Source organism: Aedes aegypti, chromosome 2, assembly GCF_002204515.2.
Source record: "Aedes aegypti strain LVP_AGWG chromosome 2, AaegL5.0 Primary Assembly, whole genome shotgun sequence".
Classification (NCBI taxonomy): Eukaryota; Metazoa; Arthropoda; class Insecta; order Diptera; family Culicidae; genus Aedes; species Aedes aegypti.
This window is the reverse complement of record NC_035108.1, coordinates 443,180,841-443,202,462: the sequence shown is the minus strand read 5'-3', so window position 1 is coordinate 443,202,462 and position 21,622 is coordinate 443,180,841. Positions and strand designations below refer to the sequence as shown.

Genomic DNA, 21,622 nt, shown 5'->3' with positions numbered 1-21,622 from the left:
ATGGCCAAATAGGGAACCACTATGGCCATAACTGGTACACTTTCCCTATGTTGATACTTTTTTCAACTATGTCAGTGCAGAACCAATTGATTTTCTTTTGTACAGCCTATGGTTCTTTCGAATTGTTAAGAAGGAACATTCCTATATAAACCGCGAAACGGTATACCGGACTGCGAAATAACACCGTCAAATGGTACTAACCGCGAAAATGTATACCGCGGAATGGATTACCGCAAAATGTTATAAAATCTTTTTTATAAATTTATGGTTTTTTTTATCAATTTTCTGAACTAACGCCATATCTAAGTAGTGGAGAAACTCCAATATAACCAATATGTAGAAAAGCAGCCTTTCTCCTGTTTCAAATCATTACCAAAACACACCATCGCATTCAGCAAGTTAAGGATGAATTAGCTTACCGCAATGAGCACACTCAGCAGTGTATCCAATCGCCAGCGAATCGACGTAGCGTACCGCTCGGCCACGTGCACCATCCGACTGCTGCACTGCGCCTTGAACTCGGCGTCCGCCTTCTCCAGGAAGATCAACAGCTCCTTGGACATGGCCCGGATGTTCTGTGAGTTGATCAGGGCAAACGAGAGCTCCATCGCCCGCCGTCGAATCGAAACGTCCGGATCCTTGAGGCATTCCAAAATGGTGCTACGATGCCGCTGGACGGCACTGATATCGGCATGAACCGTCCGCAGAAGCGTATTGAGGGCCACGTAGCGGATGTTCTTGTCGCTGTTCAGCAGGAATCGACCGAGAATGTTGACTGCCAGCACTCGGAGGCCACCTTCGGATCTGGAGATGGGAAAGAATCAGAATTCATTTAGCACAAACTAGGTCAACCGAAAATGAACTGCCCTTCACTTACTTGATATCCATAATGGACAGCACCGTTTCGTACAGGATTGTGTTGCCAACGTTTTTACTCGTCTCGGTGTTGGTGGCGACCTGTGCGAGGATGTCGTTCATCGCCTCCGAAGCATCCGGGTCGTTGTGGCCCAGTATTCTCAGTAATCGGAGGATTTTCACCTAGCAACGTACCCGACAGAAGAAAAATAGGACGTCAATTCATTTACATTTTTATAACATCAAAGAGAAACTCAACGCGACAAACGGTTGCGAAGTGATGTGAACTTACCTGCAGGAATGGATCGCTCACCCCACTCACGTCGTGCTCCGGTGAGTAACCAGCGAGGATTAGATTTTTAAGGATCCGCACCAGATTGGGGACAATCTACTCGAGTCGATGGTGGCGGGAAAGAAAATGGGAAAAGAAAATTAGATTAACGTTGGTAGAAGTGCTTCGTCGTCTCGTCGGAACTTTCTTCCACAGCACATTGAATGCGACACATTGGGGTTTTATTTTCTTGTGTTGCAATGATAAAGCACAATGAAAAGAAGTATTTTTTTGCTCATTTTTTTGCAGCTATGGTAATGGATTCTCAGTCTGTGATGGACGGTCGGACGGAAATTTCTCATTTGAGATATGATGCACATGAATCATGAGATGACGAACAATAGAAAAAAGTGCCCTCAATGCAACTGCATTCTGCTTTTTTGCCATAGTACAGGTTGGAATATGAAATGGAACATGGCTGTAAAACATTAACATATAAAGCAGTTCAAGTAAATTAAGAAGTATCAAATTTCATGCAGAGATATGTTTGCAGAAATACCAATTAAAGTTGTACTTTTGAATCACCAGGTTTTCGCTGGACTGATAAGGGTTATTTTCATATGAAAAACGAAAAAGGCAAACCGTCTCAAGAAAAAGTAGAAACACAAAAAATAAGTTGAGGAAATTTGAATACTTAATGAACAACGCTGAATGGCAAGCAACACAGAACCATTGGCCATCGCATGAATATAGGAACATCAAAGACAGCATATCAAGACGATTAGCAGTTGAGCAACACGAAACAATCGGATGCGCGTGGCCGAGCAATAATTAAATTTTAGCAAATTTCGCGTAATTTATGATAACGCACTAAAAGCCATTGGTAAGCAGGTGTGTAGCTAGTTGTTTCTGATCATCTAAATGAACTTATTTAGAATCGCTGTGACAGATAGAAGAACAACCTCTAACTCCTCTCTAAGTACTGATAGTTTAAATGACTAATCATTCATTTGCTTAGAAACAACAAGCGTAAAGTTACCAAAGGTCGTTTTCCTTAATTTTGCAAGAAATGTTTCATCGCTTCTAAATCTGTATTTCCTACAATGTTGGGCAAGCTCCAGCAATATTCATCGGAGCTTCGTCTTTCCAGTATGCAATCTTTGGGGAAATGTTGCATTCCGTCACTCACTGCGGGCTGCGAAGTGGTGGTTTTGCACATGCCACACATTTTCTGCCGACTGGATGCACATTCCGAACAGTTGCATGCATAATATAATGAGCTGGCGAAAATGCATTCAACAACAAGTACTAAAAGGATAATGGTTTAACAGTGATGAATGAATTATTTGACTATTCATTGGAAGCACTAATTTATGAGATTCGATCGGATTGGTGTACAGAGAGTGTAATTAAATAGATGAATTTTTAAGGCAGGGGAAAATAAGTTTGGTGTATTCAAACAGAATATTGTAAAATCTAGAATTCAGTATTGTTGGGCTTATACGGCGATATTTGGTGGCAAAAACCATACTAGTTCTGCCTAAACTACTAAAAATCGGTTTTAGAGGCATTTTTCGCTTCATGTGAAAGATTTATACTATGATCATGGACAGAGCCTGCTTCTCAGCCTAGTGTTCAATGAGCACTTCCACAATTATTAACTGAGAGTTTGCATTGCCAATGTTGCCATTTTCGCATTCGTATATCGTGTGGCAAGTTCGATGATACTCTATGCCAAGGGAAGTCAAGGAAATTTCCATTATGAAAAGATCCTGGACCGACTGAAAATCGAACCCAGACACCTTGAGCATGGCTTTGCTTTGTAGCTGCGGACTCTAACCACGGTTTGCACTGTGTCAGTTGAGTCGGCAGTGGCCAGTCGAAGCTTTTAACAGGATTGTTCTATTCTGCTTTGAAAGATTTGTTAAATGTTACCCCCTGCATCAGTCATAGACATTGTTTAACGACGTCACTCTACACTATCCCAGTATTTTTGTGCTGAATTGACGCACAAAAACTGATCCACGAAGGTTCAACCAGCCTTCGAAATTGGAAGAGCAAACTAAAGAAGAATGACAGGGCCATTGCAATCTTGCGATATTCTATTGTGATTATTTTTCACGGAGCTTAGGTGTGTTTGTCGTTGTCGATTTACTCGCAGGATAAAGAACAACCGCCTTCCAAGCGGTTTGTATCCTTGCTTGTGAGATTCCTGGCGGAATTTCTCTGGCTCTGCATCCAAAAATACTCTATGCATTACTAGAGAATATTTTCTAGTAATTTCTCTAAACAATTCCCTTTTAGTTTTTCAGGGATTCCTACGGGAGATCTTGCAAAACTTAAGATAAAAATTCCTCCAGAAAAAAGTTAAAGGAATTCTACTGTAGACAACAGTCTGTAGTAAGGTTTTGAAGTTTTAAGCTTTTTTAGCCATTTTAGGCAATTTTAAGCAGTTTCAAGCTGTTTTAAGCCATTCTACGCTTTTTTAAGTTGTTTTTTAGAAGTTTTAGGCCATTTTAAAGCAGGTTCAGTTTAAGCCGTTCTAAACTGTTTAAAGCCATTTCTAGCCGTTCAACACGTTTAAGCCGTTTCAAACTGATTTGAGCCGTTTTAAGCCTTTTTGAGCTGTTTTAAGCTTTTTCAAGTCTTTTTAAGCTGTTTTAGCCGCTATAGGCAATTTTAAGCAGTTTCAAGCCGTTTAAGACCGTTTTTAGCCGTTTTAGGCAGTTTTAAACCGTTTTTGGCCAACATCAGTGATGCGACATCGCACTCTTTTTTTTTTTTTTTTTGTTTTTTACAAGGGGGAAATCTGCAAACAGATCCCCTGAGAAGATAACTCAGGGAATGCGGGGATGACGCACCAACGACGACCCGCTAAAACCAGCCTATGCACTGTGCATGAGCAATTCATTTAGAATTGCTCAAGTGGTGAACAGTGCATCGACATGACCCTTGGACTCAGACCCTCATCTCCCCGGAACCACCTTACGGTATTTCTTCGGGAAGGGACCAGTGCATATAGCACAACACGTGTAGCAGAAGTAGCCTAGGCAAACTGCTTCTCCTAGCCGACTTAAACAATGTTACAAGGGACCAGCCTCGGCAGGGCTAATCCTCTGCAGCCAACTCTTGGTCGGCGCGCCATAGACGCTGCAATTCTAACATAATGTGAGTGACAGCCGTAGTTACTGCATTCCAGCACTCGGCATCCGCACACATTCTCTCTATAATATTGTCGGGGGACGTGTCCCCTCCGCATGTAGTGAGCATGCGACCTCTCACAACAATGAAACGGGGGCAATCGAACACGACATGCTCCGCTGTTTCCTCTACACCAGCACAATTGGGGCACGCAGGAGATTCTGAGTGCCCGAACCTATGCAGGTACTGTCTATAGCAACCATGTCCTGACAGAAACTGCGTCAGGTGGAAGTTCACTTCCCCATGGCTTCTACCATACCAATCTGACACATTTGGTATTAGTCGATGGGTCCATCTACCCTTAGTGGAGTTATCCCATTCCTGCTGCCAGCTTCTGAGCGTTTCCTCTTTACACGTGTCGCGGACTCCTCTGGTACCCCTTTGGTTGAAGCATTGAACATCTTCCTTGATGATGAGCCCGATGGGCGTCATCCCGGCTATGATGCACACGGCCTCTTTAGATACCGTCCGGTATGCACTTGCTACTCTTAAGCACATTATCCTGTACGTGCTTTCCAACCGCTTTAGGTTTCTGTTCGTTCTAAGCGCTTTTGACCAGATTGGTCCTCCATACCTTAGTATGGATAGCGCCACGCTTGCCAGCAGCTTGCGTTTGCTGGCAATTACAGCAGAGCTGTTAGACATCATCCTCGAAAGCGCCGCTATAGCCGTAGATGCCCTTTTACAGGCATATTCAACGTGACAAGCGAAGCTCAGCTTGTCATCGATCATTACCCCAAGATGCCTAAGGGATCGCTTGGACTCTATGGTGCAATCACCTACCGAGAAAAGCGCCCGTTGCTCGGACTTGCGGTTGTTGACCACCACCACCTCAGTCTTGTGACGGGCCAGTCCTAGTTTCCTAGACTTCATCCATTCCTCAACCAGGGAAATAGAGTGCGCTGCTGTCAACTCTACTTCCTCCATCGATTCACCATAGACCACTAGGGTGATATCGTCGGCGAAGCCAACAATCTTAACACCCGTCGGAAGGGGCAGCCTCAGTACGTCATCGTACATCGCATTCCATAACAGCGGGCCCAGGATTGAACCTTGAGGTACTCCCGCGGTAATTCGAACGCTTTTCTGCCCCTCCTCTGTGTCATACAGTAGAATCCTACCATCAAAATAGCTTTCTAGAAGCTTACACAACTGCACCGGTACCTTGAGGCGGTGAAGCGCGTGTGCTATTGCTTCCCAGCTTGCGCTGTTGAACGCATTCTTCACATCCAGAGTGACAACCGCGCAGTAACGGATGCCGCTCCTTTTATGCTCGATTGCCACCTCAGCTGTTTGAACGACCGACTGGATGGCGTCCAGAGTAGATTTACCTTTTCTAAATCCAAACTGGTTGTTGGACAGGCCGTCCGCACTCTCCGTATACGGTACTAGTCTGTTGAGAATCAACCTCTCCAATAACTTGCCCGTCGTATCTAGTAGACAGATAGGTCTATACGCCGACGGGTCACCTGGTGGTTTCCCCGCCTTTGGTAGTAACACCAATTTCTGTCGCTTCCATACATCCGGGAAGATTCCTTGATCAATGCAGCGTTGCATCGTGGTTCTGAACATGTCCGGATCCGTGTTCACTGCCGCCTTTAAGGCAACATTCGGGATACCATCGGGTCCCGGTGCCTTGTTTGACGCGAATGATTTCACGACTTCTGCAAGCTCTTCGTTTGTCACTCTCGCCACTTCTTCTCCTTCATCTGCCGCATACGGCGCTGGGGGCCATGGGCTTATGGGATGGTGCGGGAAGAGTACATCGATTATCGATCGCAGCAACTCGGGCGATTTCTCTTGGGGCGCTATGGCTCCTTTGGTCTTAGCCATTACCACTCTGTAGGCGTCACCCCATGGACTAGAATTGGCACTCTCGCATAGACTTTCAAAGCATGCCCGTTTTCGACTCTTGATTTCCTTTTTGAGAGCCAACTTTGCCTCTCTGAATGCTGCACCGCGTTCCTCTCTTTGTGCTTCTGTGCGTGCGCGTTGCATTCTTCGTCTAGCCCGAAGGCAGATTGCTCGAAGATTTGCAATTGATTCGCACCACCAATACACTGGCGGCCTGTTCTCTCCAGGAGGGGCTTTTCTCGGCATGGAAGCATCACACGCTCGTGATATCATAGCAACTAGCTCTTCACCGTTTAGGTCCAGAGTGTTTCGTTCGCGCCTCAGGGCTTCAGTGAATACTTCGCCGTCGAAGCGCGCTGTTTTCCATCCTCGGGCTTGGGTCGAGTTACATCGCGCTGCCTTCTGCCCGCCTGGTATTATACTATAGCGAATCGATTGATGATCGCTATGAGTATAACCGTCATCAACGCGCCAGTTCATGGTACCTAAAAGGTTAGGACTACAAAACGTCACGTCGATGATCGATTCTGCACCATTTCTGCGAAAGGTACTCACTGTACCCACATTTGCCAGCTCTACATTTAATGCGGCCAGGGATTCCAACAATAGCTGGCCTCTTTGATTGGTGCAGCGGCTACCCCACTCCACTGCCCATGCATTAAAGTCGCCAGCTATCACTACTGGCTGCCGATTAGCTAGTTCGGCCATCATCCTGTCAACCATGTGGGAAAATTCCTCAATCGACCACCTTGGGGGCGCGTAACAACTGCAATAGAACACGCCGTTGATTTTTGCTATCGCAAAACCGTCATTTGAGCTAGAGACTACTTCTTGGATTGGGTATCGTCCTGTCGTCCCTATAGCTGCTAGCTGTTGAGACCTATCCGCCACCCAGTTCCCGTTGTTGGCTGGTATGCGGTATGGGTCCGATAATAACACCACGTCAGTCTTGGTTTCCGAGACTGACTGCCAAAGCAGCTGCTGGGCTGCATCACAGTGGTTTAAATTTAACTGTGTTACTTCCGTTTTGGCTGCTTTGATACTCCGCTTGTGCCCGGACATTTGGGTCCGCCCGTTAAGTGTCCGTTGTCTGCTCTGTCGACACATATTAGGCACTTAGCGATTTGCTTACAATCGCTTGCCCTATGGCCTTCAGCGCCGCATTTTCTGCACATCTTACTTCTGTCGGGACCATTGCAATTCCACGACTTATGGCCCTTCCCGAAACACTTGAAGCAAGGAGGCTGTTGTATGCTCAGCCGGCAAACCGACCAGCCTACCTTGAGTATGCCCAAGTTCTTCGCTTTGTTGGCCTCTGCGACCGGCAGCCTGATCGTCGCCACCTGGGTGCCCTGCGGGCCCTTTCTAAGGTGGATGGCCTTACTGGCTACGTCGATGTCACACTGCTCTTTGAGGGCAGCCGAGACCTCCGCTGCATCGGTGACCTCATCCAGATTTTTACACTGGAGAGTCGCTTCAGCAGTAAGGGATCTTACATCAACCTCGTCACCAAGTACTTCTTGTGCCAGTTGCTTATAGACTGCACCCTTTTCCTTGGCGTCCTTCTTTAAGACTAGGATCATTTCACCAATCCTAGTTCGCCTTATGCTTCGCACGTCTGCGCCCAATGGCGATAGCTTATCTGTGCTTCGCATCGCCTTCAGAACCTCGGCGTATTTTGCTTCCTCCGTTTTGATAACGAGGGCTTCGCCTAAATTCCTACGTTTCGCTGTTTTCGGTTTAGCGCTCTCCTTGGGCTCCGTTTTCGGTTTCCTCTGTTTTTTCTTATTTCCAACTCGTATCCACGGGTTGCTGTTGCCTTGCGCCCGTGGTTCCTGTGGATGCACTGCCTGGTTCCGGTTAACCCGTGGCTCCTTTTTCTTGGCTTTCTTGGCCTTAGGATTGGTGTTGGCCTCTCCTTTGTTGCCATGTCCTCTTGATCGCGGGGCTTGGCTCGTGCCAGCTTTTCCGCTTTGGAGGACGGCCGCGTAGGTCACTTTTCCCTTAGCAACCATACGTCTTTTCGCCACGTATTCATCCCCGGAAGCTTCCCTCTTCCGCATCGCGTATCGAATAATATCATCAGATATATTCGCGTTGCCTGTGAAGGAAAACACTTCGGTCTGACACGACCTAGTGTCTTTTTGGCCGTCTACCTTGCCCAGTTGTTCCTTGGCTTTCTCGTAGTCCTGCTTTGCAGCTAGGACTGATTGTCGCAATTTCAGTAGACTTGTTTTCAAGTCTTTGCTGATATTTGTTTTGCTTTTAACATATTCGATGATGACATCAAGTTGCTCAGCAGCTACCTGCATTTTAGGGAGGTACTCCCTATTGCGATCCATGGCCTCGATTAGTCCCGGGCCATCGGTCACCACACATGTTGCACTGGAGCGGCCAGTGCCTGCCGTCGTCACAGTATCTAGGCTTTTGCCAACACTGTTTTCAATAAAGTTGGTCGCCTCCTTCCTTGGCGGGAATCTTAGCCGGTTACTGATAGGTCCAGAAGCCTCTCCTTCACATTCCGCTAGTTGTTTGTTTTGGTTGATCATCTCTTATGGGTCCCCCTAAGAGCCGCTATCCATCTCCGCTGGAATAGTCGCCTTTATAATCCCATGGTTATCTATGCAAGCAGGGAGGCCATGCTAGGGTTGAAATAGTCCTTTATGGGGTACTATGTTCAGAGCCGGATCGGCGCAGGTCAGGTAATGGCATCTGAGCCTACTCCCGCCCAGTTGGAACAACCAGGCGACGGATTTGGAACGTACTCTAAGGCCTGCCACGGTTTTACGGGACGGGGGCAGCCTGCGCCATTAACCCACTCGCCGTTCCGGGCCAGTGTCACCCGACCCTACTAAGGGAGTAGAATGTCGCCGCTGTCAGCCTCAAAGCATATTATCCAGTACATATACCGTTACTTGTCCTTTGTCGTGCGCTGCCAGTATACATAATTGGGGCCGTACTGGCGTTGGTCCCAATGTGCTCGAAGCACTCCTACTCGTAATTCCATGCCTTGTCCGTTTGTATCGCGACCAGTATGCCATAATCAGGATCTCACTGGTATCAATCCTGATGTGCCGGTTGGCACTCCTGTTAGTTTGGGCTAGGGTACTTTAAGCGGCACCGGTCGCTGTGACAGAGTTGCATTCGGATTTTTGTGGTTTTTATGAAGGTTCATCAGAGCCCACTGCGAACTTCACCATATCCTGGGCAACTCCCCAACTCGCAGAGGTCCTGGGGGGGTCCGTTAAGCCCCTGGACTGTCGTCCCTGCTGCCCCAACAAAAAAAAAACGCATAATGCGAAGCCATAAGGGTGAAAAATTTAAACTAATTTACAACATCCTTATAATCCCACCCTTATTTAGCCTCAGGTTTGAGACTGAAGAAGGGAAGCCGATTGTCTCGGAGAAACACAAGGTCACCTGCACCATTGCTCCGGGTAGCACAGGAAGGGCACAATACTGTAGAGAGCGCCCTGGTACTCCACAGGCTCCGTTTGCGGTTAGGTTTTGTTTAGACCCCCCTAACCATTCATTCTTAGGCACGGTAAGCTTAAAGCGGCATGAATTAGGGGTCACCTGTGAGATGGACTTATACCACCGGAACAGGCAGTCCGTAGTGTTAATTCTTAGCCAATTGAAACAACCGCTACCGACACTACACGGCTATCTAGGCTGTTCGGGAAAAGGAAGTTAACATTGATGATTAACTCCTGACGTGCCCAAACAGCCCCTCTAGATCATAATCACAGCAGAATGAGTAATCACATGGTAACTATCCAAGCTATTTATGTTTTTTTCAGAGACCAAGACATAGTTACAATCCATCTGCAGCACATCTGTTGATGAACCCCTCAGTACTTTGTTCTAAAAATTCTTTCGGATAAATATCTCAGCAAAATTCCTTGAATCACGATTTCATTTACTTTTTTTATGAATCTCTGAAGAAATGTCTAGAACAATATTGCTAGAAGTACAATTTAAGGAGGAAAATAATATTTGCAATAATCACTGGAAAAAATCTCAGAAAAATTCCTAAAAAAATCCTCACAGAAATTTCTAAAGTATTTTACGGAGCAATTTCAAGAGCATATCCTAAGAAAATTCCTAAAAAAAATAAAAAGAAAATTTTGAAAATCGATAAAGGAATTCTTAGAGAAATCATCATAAGAATTTGTAGAGTACCGTAAACCAGGAGCAAATTGATCACTGTTCTACACATTATGTTATGTTTTCCTTAAGAATTAAGATATTGTCAAATTAATTTCAAAAAATCAGTTTTTTATCATAGATTGACATTAATCATTCTATAAAATTAGCTTGACTGTTAAAAGTTGAAAACGATACACTGGGGCTGAATTGATAACCATACAAAAAACAGGATTAAGAATAACTAATTCCCCTCTCTGCTAAATGTGCGTCTCCTGAATCTGGAAATGCTATCAAAACTCTTGTTCGTTCGATTATTTTATTTAAAAATATCGCAGAACTTTCCAAAAGGACCTATCTAACCATGAAAGGCCCTCTTTGTTTCCTTTTCTCTTGAATCAATAACTGAGCCACATTAATATCTTCTGCTGCGTTTTTATTGTATGAAACACTAGCCAAGGACATTGCCCAATGGTCCGAAACGACAATTTAGCAGGAAAAAATGTTTTCTCTGTTCTCATCGATTTTAGACGAGACTTACATTTTATTCAGAGAAGTTGTTGGTAGGGTAATTTGCCTGTTACTGCGGTATTCCCTATTATTGCGGTATAAGAATAAAACCCTCATTATTAATCGAAAACTCTGTTTTCTATGGAGTTATTTATGATGATAAAAGCTTATAATATTCCCAAGCTGATCCAAATGCTTTCAACATTAACCGATTTTGATCGTTGGAAGAAAAGTTTTAAGTGATACATCAACAAAAGCCTATATTTTTAACCAGTCCCTCTATCTACGGAACGGATTTCATAAGCGTGAATTTTTAAGATTGGAACCAAAACAATCACACGCAGTAGTTATATCAGTTCATGATGGATGTAGTTACATGATAGATGTTCAATTTTGAAGAAAAATTCTATATTTATGAGAAAAATCATATACCGCAATAATAGGACAATAAAAATGCTTTTTGCCTTTTATTGCGGTACCTGTAAATCACATTCAAAAATTCAAAATCTATAGTTTTACTAAATGTTATAACTACAAACATCTTCATATTATTATGGTACTATCTTTTTTTTTTTTAAGGCACTCCGTGCTCGTGGCCAATACTGTGCCGGAATCAGGTGATCTGTAGCTTCTTTACCGATACAGATCTATTTTTAACTTATTTATATTTACATCAACTTTCACTCTCTCCTACTCTTTTACTCTCACACCGAGCAGGTAGAAGAGAGCTCTGTTGTTAGTGAGGCTAGCTACCTGCGAAGAGGGTCAGTTTGTCTCAGTCACCATCTGATACTGACGGAGGATGAATGTGCCCCCCAAAGCACGGTCCTCCGTGAGGCGTCTTCTGGTGGCTGGACGGGTTTTTTGTGGAGGGGCTGGGAATCGAACCCATGACCTTCCGCTTTATGAAGCGAAAGCGTAACCTCAAGGCTACAGACCCCCCTATGGTACTATCTTGTGACATTATTTTGTATCATTCATACATTTATTTATTATTAGTTTCTGTTTATCTTTGCTTTGTAGTTTCTTTTATTTGCAAATACATTTGAAATAAACACAATATTTTAACGAAAATCACGAAAACTGATTGAACGTCGGTACACATGTCAAAAAAGCGTTGAAATACAAAGAAACAAGATGCTCGCAGGAAGCAATCATTTAAAATTGAATTGGGTTGGTGAAAGTTAGTGGAAAATCTATTGAAAAGGTACCGGGAATACTTAAGTAAAAAAATGTTTTCTCTCATTTAGCGGCTAGTGGTCTCAGACACAAACTGATGCCCAAAGGCACACAAACTGATAGTACCGTGCAGTGTCATTAACATGAAGGTAGCATAATTTCAATGCTCGAACATTGTATGGCATTGAAAGTATACTGAACGCAACAAAATATATGTTTTTTTTTGTTTACCTCAATAATAGGACGAAGTACCGCAATAATAGGACCAAGGAAGAGCTTCAGATTTATGTTAAAAATGTATTTTTGATTTCAACATTAATTTAATTACTCCAGATAAAGGATAGTTTCAACACATCACATTGCAAATTACTAAAATATTAAGTTTTAGACACTGAAATACGATTTAAATTTCAACACCTTCTAAGAAAAAAAGTTGAATAGGGTAGCCCTTATTTAGGGGGAGATCCCCCAGTACCGGACAGCACCCAATACCGGACAAAGTCGAAACATTGAGACATCATGGTCCAATCAAGATGGTGTATTAGTAGTAAAGGAAGCTATTATGGAGACTAATGTTTGCGTAGAACAACACATCCTTGAAATATGCATGCCTTCTTAAAAAAGTACAAAAGATTGAAAATTTCAAAAAAAATTACGTGTTGCCATAATTTTGAGCCTATTTAGTAATTATTTTGAATATGAAAAAATACTTTGGATCACGCAAGCATATTCGAACATAATTCTATTTTAATAGTATGAATGTATTTTGTACCATAATTGGACTAAATATGGACAAATTACAATTTTGGTTAAGCACCTCCTGTCCCCCAGTTTCGGACAGCCTGATTTGTTATAGGGTAAAAGCACCGGTTTTGGCCAGCATAAGAGAAAATGTCAATAAAAATTAAATGGAAAGCCGTATTTATACTACAAATATGTCAAATGCAACCTTTCAATCCATATTATGTGTGTAAAATATCAAAACTGAGATATAATCATTTTTTCACTTTGAAAATCCCGTTGGTCAATATAGGCCAACGGAACCAGTTTCGGCCAGAGATTTAACTTCGATTCCTAAATTGGCCAATCGCATTGATTTCTCATGAGAGTGGCCAAATTAGGAGTGCCCTGGCCAAATTAGGTGTATGGGAGGTAAAATTATAAGGAAAATGAATTGTTTTTCTTATGTTTTGAATCAATTTGGACGAGTAAATGAATGTAACTCTATCATATGAATGTGATCTACTGAACACAAAAGGTTTCATGCGGATTGGCTATGTAAAACGGAGTATAATCCCCTATGGCTATAACTGGCGTATGGCCAAAACCGGTGCTTCTACCCTATGATATCTTTGTAATTATTGCACCAGTGTCTCAAAATACATTCATTTTTCATGGATTCCGTCGATCATGGTATCAAAGATGCAATAAAAATAAGGAAAATGAACATTCAGAACAACATCTTAAAATGTGCTATTTTTCATCATATAAGAAAGAGGTTTTTTATGCACATCTTGCTAACTAAGAAATACTCAAATTATTCTTGTAAATGTTGCAAATTCATTGAATTGGCAATTATATACTATTCCTATAGTAAACACATTCAATGATGTTCAAATATACAGAATTCGAGGCATTTCCAGATCGTGTCCGGTATTGGGTGCCACCTTTCAAGATCGATCAATTTGGTACTAAAATACATAATCAAAATGCATTGTCAAAATTCATATTTATATTTTCAAATTTATTTTTATACATTATAAAAATGATAATATTTATCATAAATGAGTAACACGAACACATAAAACCAATATTTTACGAATTATGAATTTAGTGGCTTAAGTGTCCGGTACTGGGGGATCTCCCCCTGAGTTTGATTTATTACGCAACCTTTTTGTTCGATGAAATTTGTGACTGAGCTCTTCTGCAAACTTTTAGAAAATGTTATTTTGAACAACTTTGTCGAAGACATTTTTAATCTAGCTCTTCATTTGAGCTAAGTAAATTGATTCTTAAAGTTTTAGCTTAGGGTAGACCCGAAAAATCAGTTTTGTTTCAGTTTTACGTGAATGTGGTCTTCAGAAGAGTTGTAGGGGAAATAATGATACACGTTTTTGCTTGTGGTTCTGAAGTTATAAGCAAATTGAAATGAAATACTATGACAAATTTTTAAGCTTATAACTGATGGAGTTGGTTCCAAAAAAATCGATCTTTTGGCGACGTTCAAAAGACCATACATTGGGCAATATTTGCTGTAAAAACGTCATTTTTGTAAATTGAGAGAATTCATTTCAAAAATAAACTTAAAAAACTCGAAATTCGCCTGTAACTCACAAGATTTTAAAGTTACCGGCGTCTCCAACAAATTTGAATATTTTAACCCATATAGGCCTGAGTGAAAGCAAAAATACTAAAACCCTCACCGCTCAGCGAATTATCAACAGATTCAAATGATTTTTGTCAGTTTAATGGCCCACATATCTTGTTTCTAGAAAAGGACAGAGGAACTCAGAAATATTCCTTTGGCCGGAGTTATTCCGGTGGGTGACTGGGTCAAGTCGGGTAAAAAAGGGCTATTTTATGGGACATGCCAAGTTATCTTTATTTATTTGCAATGACAATCATTTTATTTTGCATAAATCATTAAGGTCTGATATTCAACATTATAAATGAAGAGTTTTGCACAGTTTAAAATATACCGGATGTGGCCATTCAAACGTAATGCCCGGAAGAACCGGCTAAAGATTTGTTGGATACTAAACCGTTTCAATTCTCGAAAAGTAGAAATCAAACATAATGATGCACTAAAATGCGTTCCCATAAGCTTGGCACAGATGTTCACATACAAGTTGGCCACTTTATTGTAAGTTTGAAGCCTCCCGGGACCCGTCATTTGTAGATTCAATCAAATGCAATGCTCATATTTATCCAATTAACCCTCTAATACCCAACCCCGCCTTTAGACGGGGTACACTTTGGAATTTTGTGTATTTTTTCGTAGCTCGGAAATCAAAATGATTTTATTTTTGGCTTATACCTTGACTCATAACACGCATATAAGAAAAGTTTTTTATGACTTTTGAAACTTTTTTGTATTTTTAGAAATTGTTTGAAAAATTGCATTCTTATATAACCTACAAATGCCTGGGCTTCATTTAACGTGTAATATAAAAAAACGCACCTTTTATATTTTTCTACGATTAACCTATCACAAACGAAGAGCCTGGTGGTATTAAAATCATTTCAAACCTGCTTTTCCGTTAGTTACACGGAAAATAAAATACGCTCCGAAAAAAAAAATTAAAAATTTAATATTTTTCAAAATACCGTAACAATTAAAATTTTTATTATTTCCAAAAATCAACAACTAGAAAAGGCTTCAAGAAAAAATGAAAAAAGCTAGGGATGTTCAAAAATAAAAATTATAAAAAACAAAAACCAAAATTTAAAATTTGCGAATAAAAATAAATTAATGCCCAAAAAGTGTTTAGAACGATTTTAGATAACGAAAAATAATATTTAAATCGAAAATAAAAATTTGGGTATTAGAGGGTTAAAACGTTTCTCAAAAGGTTTACACTGGTGCAATTTTTTTGAAACTCCGTCATATAGTAATCACATTATAGCCGATTCCGGAAATTATCTATGACTTGAAATTTGCCTACCTCAAGGGGCACAAACGCACAGTACCTTTTTCACCAGACGTGACCCAGTGACCCACCGGAATAACTCCGGCCACAGGAATATCTCAGCGTTCCTCTGTTCACTTCTAGAACCTAGATATGTGTGCCAGTATACTGACAAAAAATCATTTGAATCCATTTAGAATAAGCTGAGCGATGAGGGCTTTAAAATTTTTGCTTTCACTTAGGCCTATACGGGTAGACTAGATCTACAACTTTTCTATATGCAACTTTAAGGAGAAATGTGAACCAAACCTACAACTTTGCTGAAAGGCAGCACGCCGATAAGTTTAAAATCTTGTGAGTTTCAGGCGAGTTTTGAGTTTTTTAAGTGAATTTTCTCAGCTTACAAAAATTATGTTCTCTTTTCTTTGCAACAAAAGTTGCCTTATGTATCATTTCGAATGCTGTTAAAAGAAAAAGTATATCTGACCAAATCCATGAGTTATAAGCATCAACAAATTTCTTGGTTCCTCACCTAAATTTGCTTAAAACTTCAGAATCACAAAAATTGCAAACTTGCAATGTAATACATGTAATACAAGCTAATACATTCAGAATTAATTTAACTTTGGGGAATTAAATCAAAATTAAGTGTCGTCGACAAAGTTGTTTAATATAATATTTTCTAAAAGTTTTCAGAAGATGCAGCCACAAATTTCATCATACGAAAAAGTTTGGTTCGAAATTTCAACCTAAATAAGGGCCACTCTATTCAACTTTTTCCTTAGAGGATGCAACACTCAAATACGACTAACTTCTGTGAAGACATCATGCGCCTGAAATCGACGAGAGCAGGGAAAACACTTTTTTCCTGCTAAATTGTCGATTCGGACTATTGTGCATTGACTGTCGGTCTATAGTGAAAAACTTACCAAATGCTTTAGTATTACACTGTTATAATCGAAAGAAGGCGAGAGAAGAGATAATCTCTTATTGTTTCATAGGTCCTTTTGTAAAAATCAGCGAGAATTAAGTTTTGTAAACCTGAACGCCCAAATGCAGGCAATTTTTGAAATAAGAACATTTTCGAGAGTAAACAGTTTTATGATTAAAAAACAATGCTAGTACAGCTGTATGATTTCAAAAATGAGTTCAATAGTTAACGCTCTAGCAAAGTTTGCATTTAGGCTTAGCACCAGCGGATTCTGACTTTTCCAACCGTATTGCTTACACCTTCAAAAAACTGTAAATATTTCTATGCGAAACTGACATCATTAAAAATAAAATATTTTAAAATCAACATTATACATCTATGAGCTAGAACATGGAATATCTGTGATGGCAACGAAACTTTCCCCATCCTTAGAAAGATTTTCTATTTGGTACCGTTCTGATCAAATACGCCCCAGTGATCAATCTGATCGCAGATTACGGTAATTCTCAAAAGGAATTTTGGTAGAAGCAATTCCTAGAATAGCTAGAATGCTCCTCAAACTGTTTAGGGACAAAATTACGAAAGAAAAAACGTCGAATCCTAAGACGACGAAAGGAACGAAACGTCGATTTTATTTATTCTTTTGGAAGAAAATCATTCTTCAGACAAATTTTCGTTCCCGTCCAATTCTCTCCTTTCCACGTTTTCTCGCGTAAAAATTCAAAAAGACCAATCCTCAGATCGTTGATTTTGAGAAAATTCAATGTAAATATTGTTTACCACATTTTTAATTTCCATTTCTCAATATTCAAATCATTCTTCTTCTTGGCATTAACGTCCCCACTGGGACATAGCCGGCTACTCAGCGTAGTGTTCTTATGAGCACTTCCACAGTTATTAACTGAGAGCTTTCTTTGCCTAAGTTGCCATTTTCGCATTCGTATATCGTGTGGCAGGTACGATGATACTCTATGCCCAGGGAAGTCAAGGAAATTTCCATTACGAAAAGATCCTGGACCGACCGGGATTCGAACCCAGACACCTTCAGCATGGCTTTGCTTTGTAGCCGCGGACTCTAACCACTCGGCTAAGGAAGGCCCCTCAATATTCAAATCAATCAATGTAATTTCTTGCCCGTTGAGTAACGATTTACTATTACTACACGTTAATAATCGGTTTTATTCTGAAAACTACCCAAAATGTAGAAAAAATGATGAGTTCAAATGATTGGCCCATTTTTGATGTTTTGCAATGTTTTTTTTTTCATAGGCCAAATTGATTTTTTTAGCGTGCCTTGGCCCATGGATAGGTCCTTTTGGTTTTCAACGAATAAGCAAGAGGAGACAATGGCCTGTCGCCATGCTAAGGCCAATGACAGTCATTTTGCTTTTAAAACATTTTAAATTTAGGGAGCAATGTAAAACCAATAGTTGTACTGAGTCATCATACAAAAAATGATAGTAAATTTGATGATGCGATACGAATAACAAGATTGAGATACTTAATGAAAGATTTAACTGGCACAATACATGAATATAACAACAGTGAACGACAAAACATAGTTTTATAATATAAAGTTGAAAAGTAATTTAAAGTAAGATTTAAAATATACTCAACAGAAAAATGAAGCAGACAAAAAAGCATCCCAATAATCATACCGATCGTAAAACACATACATGGATTGAAAGCATCGTCGAACTTTTTGTTCAGAATTTTCTAGCGATAAAAGATGCAAAACTAAAACAACACAACGCTCCGAAAGCTGACAACAGAGAGAAACTTTTCAAGCGTGTATAGGATTTTGTAACTTTACGATTTCCATTTGGTCGCTACTAAACAAGTTCGGGACGCTACTTGAACGAACGTTACCGACAGGGTAGCATTTTGATTTTTTCGAATGGCAAAGTTAACGAAGTTGGAAGAAAAATGATTGAAAAATGGGGAAAACAAGCAGCCAGAGAGGGTGTTTTTCTTATCGAAACAACGCGGTTCTAGTGCGCGCTTTCCCTCGGATGGATCATCGGCGTGGAAGCAGACATTTTTCCTTTCGATGAGAGCAAGCAAGAGAAGGATTTGCGAAATGTGGGAATGAAATTTCATAAATTGCTGTAATTAATTAGAAACACCGTTGCAGACGGCTAGCAATGCCCTATGGCAACCGTTCAAGGGTCTTTGAGAGGGTTTTAAAGTGGAAGAACGAGTACAAGCGAAAACGCAAGACGACATGACTTCGTCAAGAATGTTATTACAAATATGGGGGAAGGGGGTTCACTAGAAAAAAGAGAGGGAGCTGGAAGAGCAGGGAGCTGCATTACCTCTTGATTTCCACTATCCTGGCAAGCAATAAAATATAGGTAAGACGTAACACCAAGAAAATGGTTAAATTTATGAAGTTTACTTGGGAGAAATTCGATTTTCTTGAGCTGGGAACTGTCGAGCAAAAGTTGAAGGAGGTATATGGGATCTAGATGAGTTTACTAGCGATGGTTAGGATAAAAATCATCAAAATTGGAACAAGAATTTAAATCTAGTTGAAGAATGTCTAGTTTAAAATCAAAAACTGAATTTGTTTGAGATGTTTAAAAATGATTTGTTTAATACAAAACCTACTGAAGTAAATCAGTTCTATTAGGCATTTATTAACTGCGTTGAGCTGACTAAACCGCACCACATTCTTGTAAGTTAAAATAAATTAGCTCTTTTACTGAAATAAAATGTCCAGTAGAAACGCTCTAAACACTTCGTTATAACAAAAACTATATGAGGAAAAAAGTCGAAGACTAGTCATCTAATTGCCTACACATATCACTAGTCCAAATGTCTACGAAGTGAAACACTACTTCCATTACCAGAGAGAGCAAAAATTCTACAGACTAGTTGTTTCACTGTAACAAAAATAGGGTATCAAAAACATCAGAGTTAGTGGCGCAATCCTCGAAAAGAGCGTTTCAAAGCTATCGGCAACAGTTTTAGTACTACTAACAAAAAAAACGGGTTGAATCATGACCATCTATCCCACAGACATGGATGACGCACTTAACTAAAACTCGTCGAGGGTTGAAATCGAAATATAATATACCCGAAGCAGCGAAACAGATTAGAGAGATTTACCTTTTTGAAGTGATTCAACGTGTCCTGGCTCTTCTCGCACATTTCCGTGATGAGGGTGACGCCGGCGATTAGGATACCTGTGGAGGGTGGTAGGAGAAGAAAACCGAAAATGGATATTAGATGGGAATACGACACCTAGCCCACACAGTTATGCATTAATGGATGATAGATTACTACGCTCTGAACTCTAGCCGCAATGTGGTAAGGAAATTCGGCCGAAAAAGAGATTTGTAACTGGATGAATGGTTATAATAAGGATTACATATCGATGCTGCCGTTGTAATGTGTCAAAATGATGTCACTCCACTCAAAGTATCTATCACAACTGAGATTACCCCATATCCGCCCAACATAAATAAGAAGAAAGGAAAAACTCAGACAGTTTTATGTGCAGACGCATGCGAATCATATCAAAATTAAATTTTATGGTGACAAAAATTATCACCACAAACAGATTTCAAGCACAATTCTTTTCTATAAGCCCTCAATGTAGCCACTGAAAACAGGATTTCTCAGAGGATGCTACAAATTTCTGAGGGCACTTGGGCGGCATCCACAAATTACGGAACGCTCTGGGGGGAGGGGGGAATAGGCTCAAGCGTTACGGCTCATACATAAATTAAAAATTTTCCATACAAAAAGCGTTAGGGAAGGAGGGGAGGGGGTCAAAAATTTCCAATTTTAGCGTTACGTAATAAATGGACGCTGCCTTGTAACATTATCTTTGAAGATTCAACGTGACAACGTGCCAACAAGTAGTTTTTTTTTCGATTTTCAACAGAAATTTCATCAATAACTAATTTAGGCTTCCGAATACAGTATCCTTCAGGTACTGAGAATATTTCAGGAATTCATCAATAGTCTCTATCACTGATTTTCCAACATTTTTGTTCAGGAAATCATCGAAGATTAAAGGACACCTTCAGTGCTCTAGTGATTGCTTAAGGATTCGTTCAGAACAGTGGTCCCCAAACTTTTTTAAACCACATTTCCCTTATAAGTTTTACAAACGTTCTGTGGACCCCTAAGAATGGATGATTTCAAAGCGAAAATATATGAAGAATTTCCAAATATTTCGATACGAAACAATGGATATCCTTGGCAGACATATACAAAAGATTAGTCTATAATCGATCAAAGGTAAAGCCAGAATTTATCTGGAATTCACTAAGTTCACTAAATCTTTAAATGAGTCTGTAGAATATCTTCCCAAAAGTTTGTTAGGGAACTTTAAGGAATAATCTGGCCAAAATTAAACTTAAAATCAGATAGAAGATTACATCAAAAGCTACCCCTATAAATTTGACAAAGGTATATTAAAAATCGAAAATCTCGTCAAATCTATCATCTCTAATCTCAACCAGTCATAGAAGTTCAAAAAACAATTGAAGAATCTGGGAAAATCGTCTAAGGATTAAGCTTTAAGTGTCATACAATTTTCCCACTGTTACCGTCACAAAAGTTAAATTTGTTTTCAAATTTCCGCTGAAAACTGTTCAAATCTGGTGAGATAAAATAAGGAGCCCCTAGAGGTCCGCTGACCACTGACTGAGAAACCATGAACCAGAAGTTTTTCAAAAGAGTCTTATTATCTGGGTTTTCCTTTAGAAATTTCTAAAAAAAATTCTGTCATAAATTTCATTATGATTTTTTTTTTCAGGAGACCTAGAAAAATCTTTGACGATACTCCTGTATAAATACCTGAGGCACTTCTGCAATTATCTTTGTAGGATCTTCTGAACTTATAAGGAAGTCTTAATAATTATTTGAAAAATAAACCTTTCAATCCTGTAGGATTTTCTGGGCAGAATCTTCGGATAAATTTGTGTACGAATAATCTAAAGAATTACTAGAATAAATGCTGCTACACTGGTGGCAATGTTTCCAAAAAACGCTTAAGTTCTACAAGAAAATCAATGCATCTCGGTAAGGCTT

The 21,622-nt window shown here is 40.3% G+C and overlaps 1 protein-coding gene across 7 annotated transcripts in view; it reads right to left on the bottom strand.

Moving 5' to 3' along the window:
• Window positions 1-21,622, bottom strand: part of LOC5572078 (AP-1 complex subunit gamma-1) — a 98,022-nt gene that overhangs the window by 11,005 nt on the left and 65,395 nt on the right. For 5 of the 7 annotated variants that reach the window (XM_021847896.1, XM_021847892.1, XM_021847891.1 and 2 more), the window contains exons 6-10: window positions 19,688-19,764; window positions 18,892-18,909; window positions 1,148-1,243; window positions 878-1,038; window positions 420-804 (exon numbers count right to left, since the gene is read on the bottom strand). In XM_021847896.1, the coding sequence (XP_021703588.1) occupies window positions 420-804; window positions 878-1,038; window positions 1,148-1,243; window positions 18,892-18,909; window positions 19,688-19,764 (737 nt within the window). The remainder of the gene's footprint in view (window positions 1-419; window positions 805-877; window positions 1,039-1,147; window positions 1,244-18,891; window positions 18,910-19,687; window positions 19,765-21,622) is intronic. The other 2 variants (XM_021847895.1, XM_021847898.1) reach the window with 1 other exon arrangement.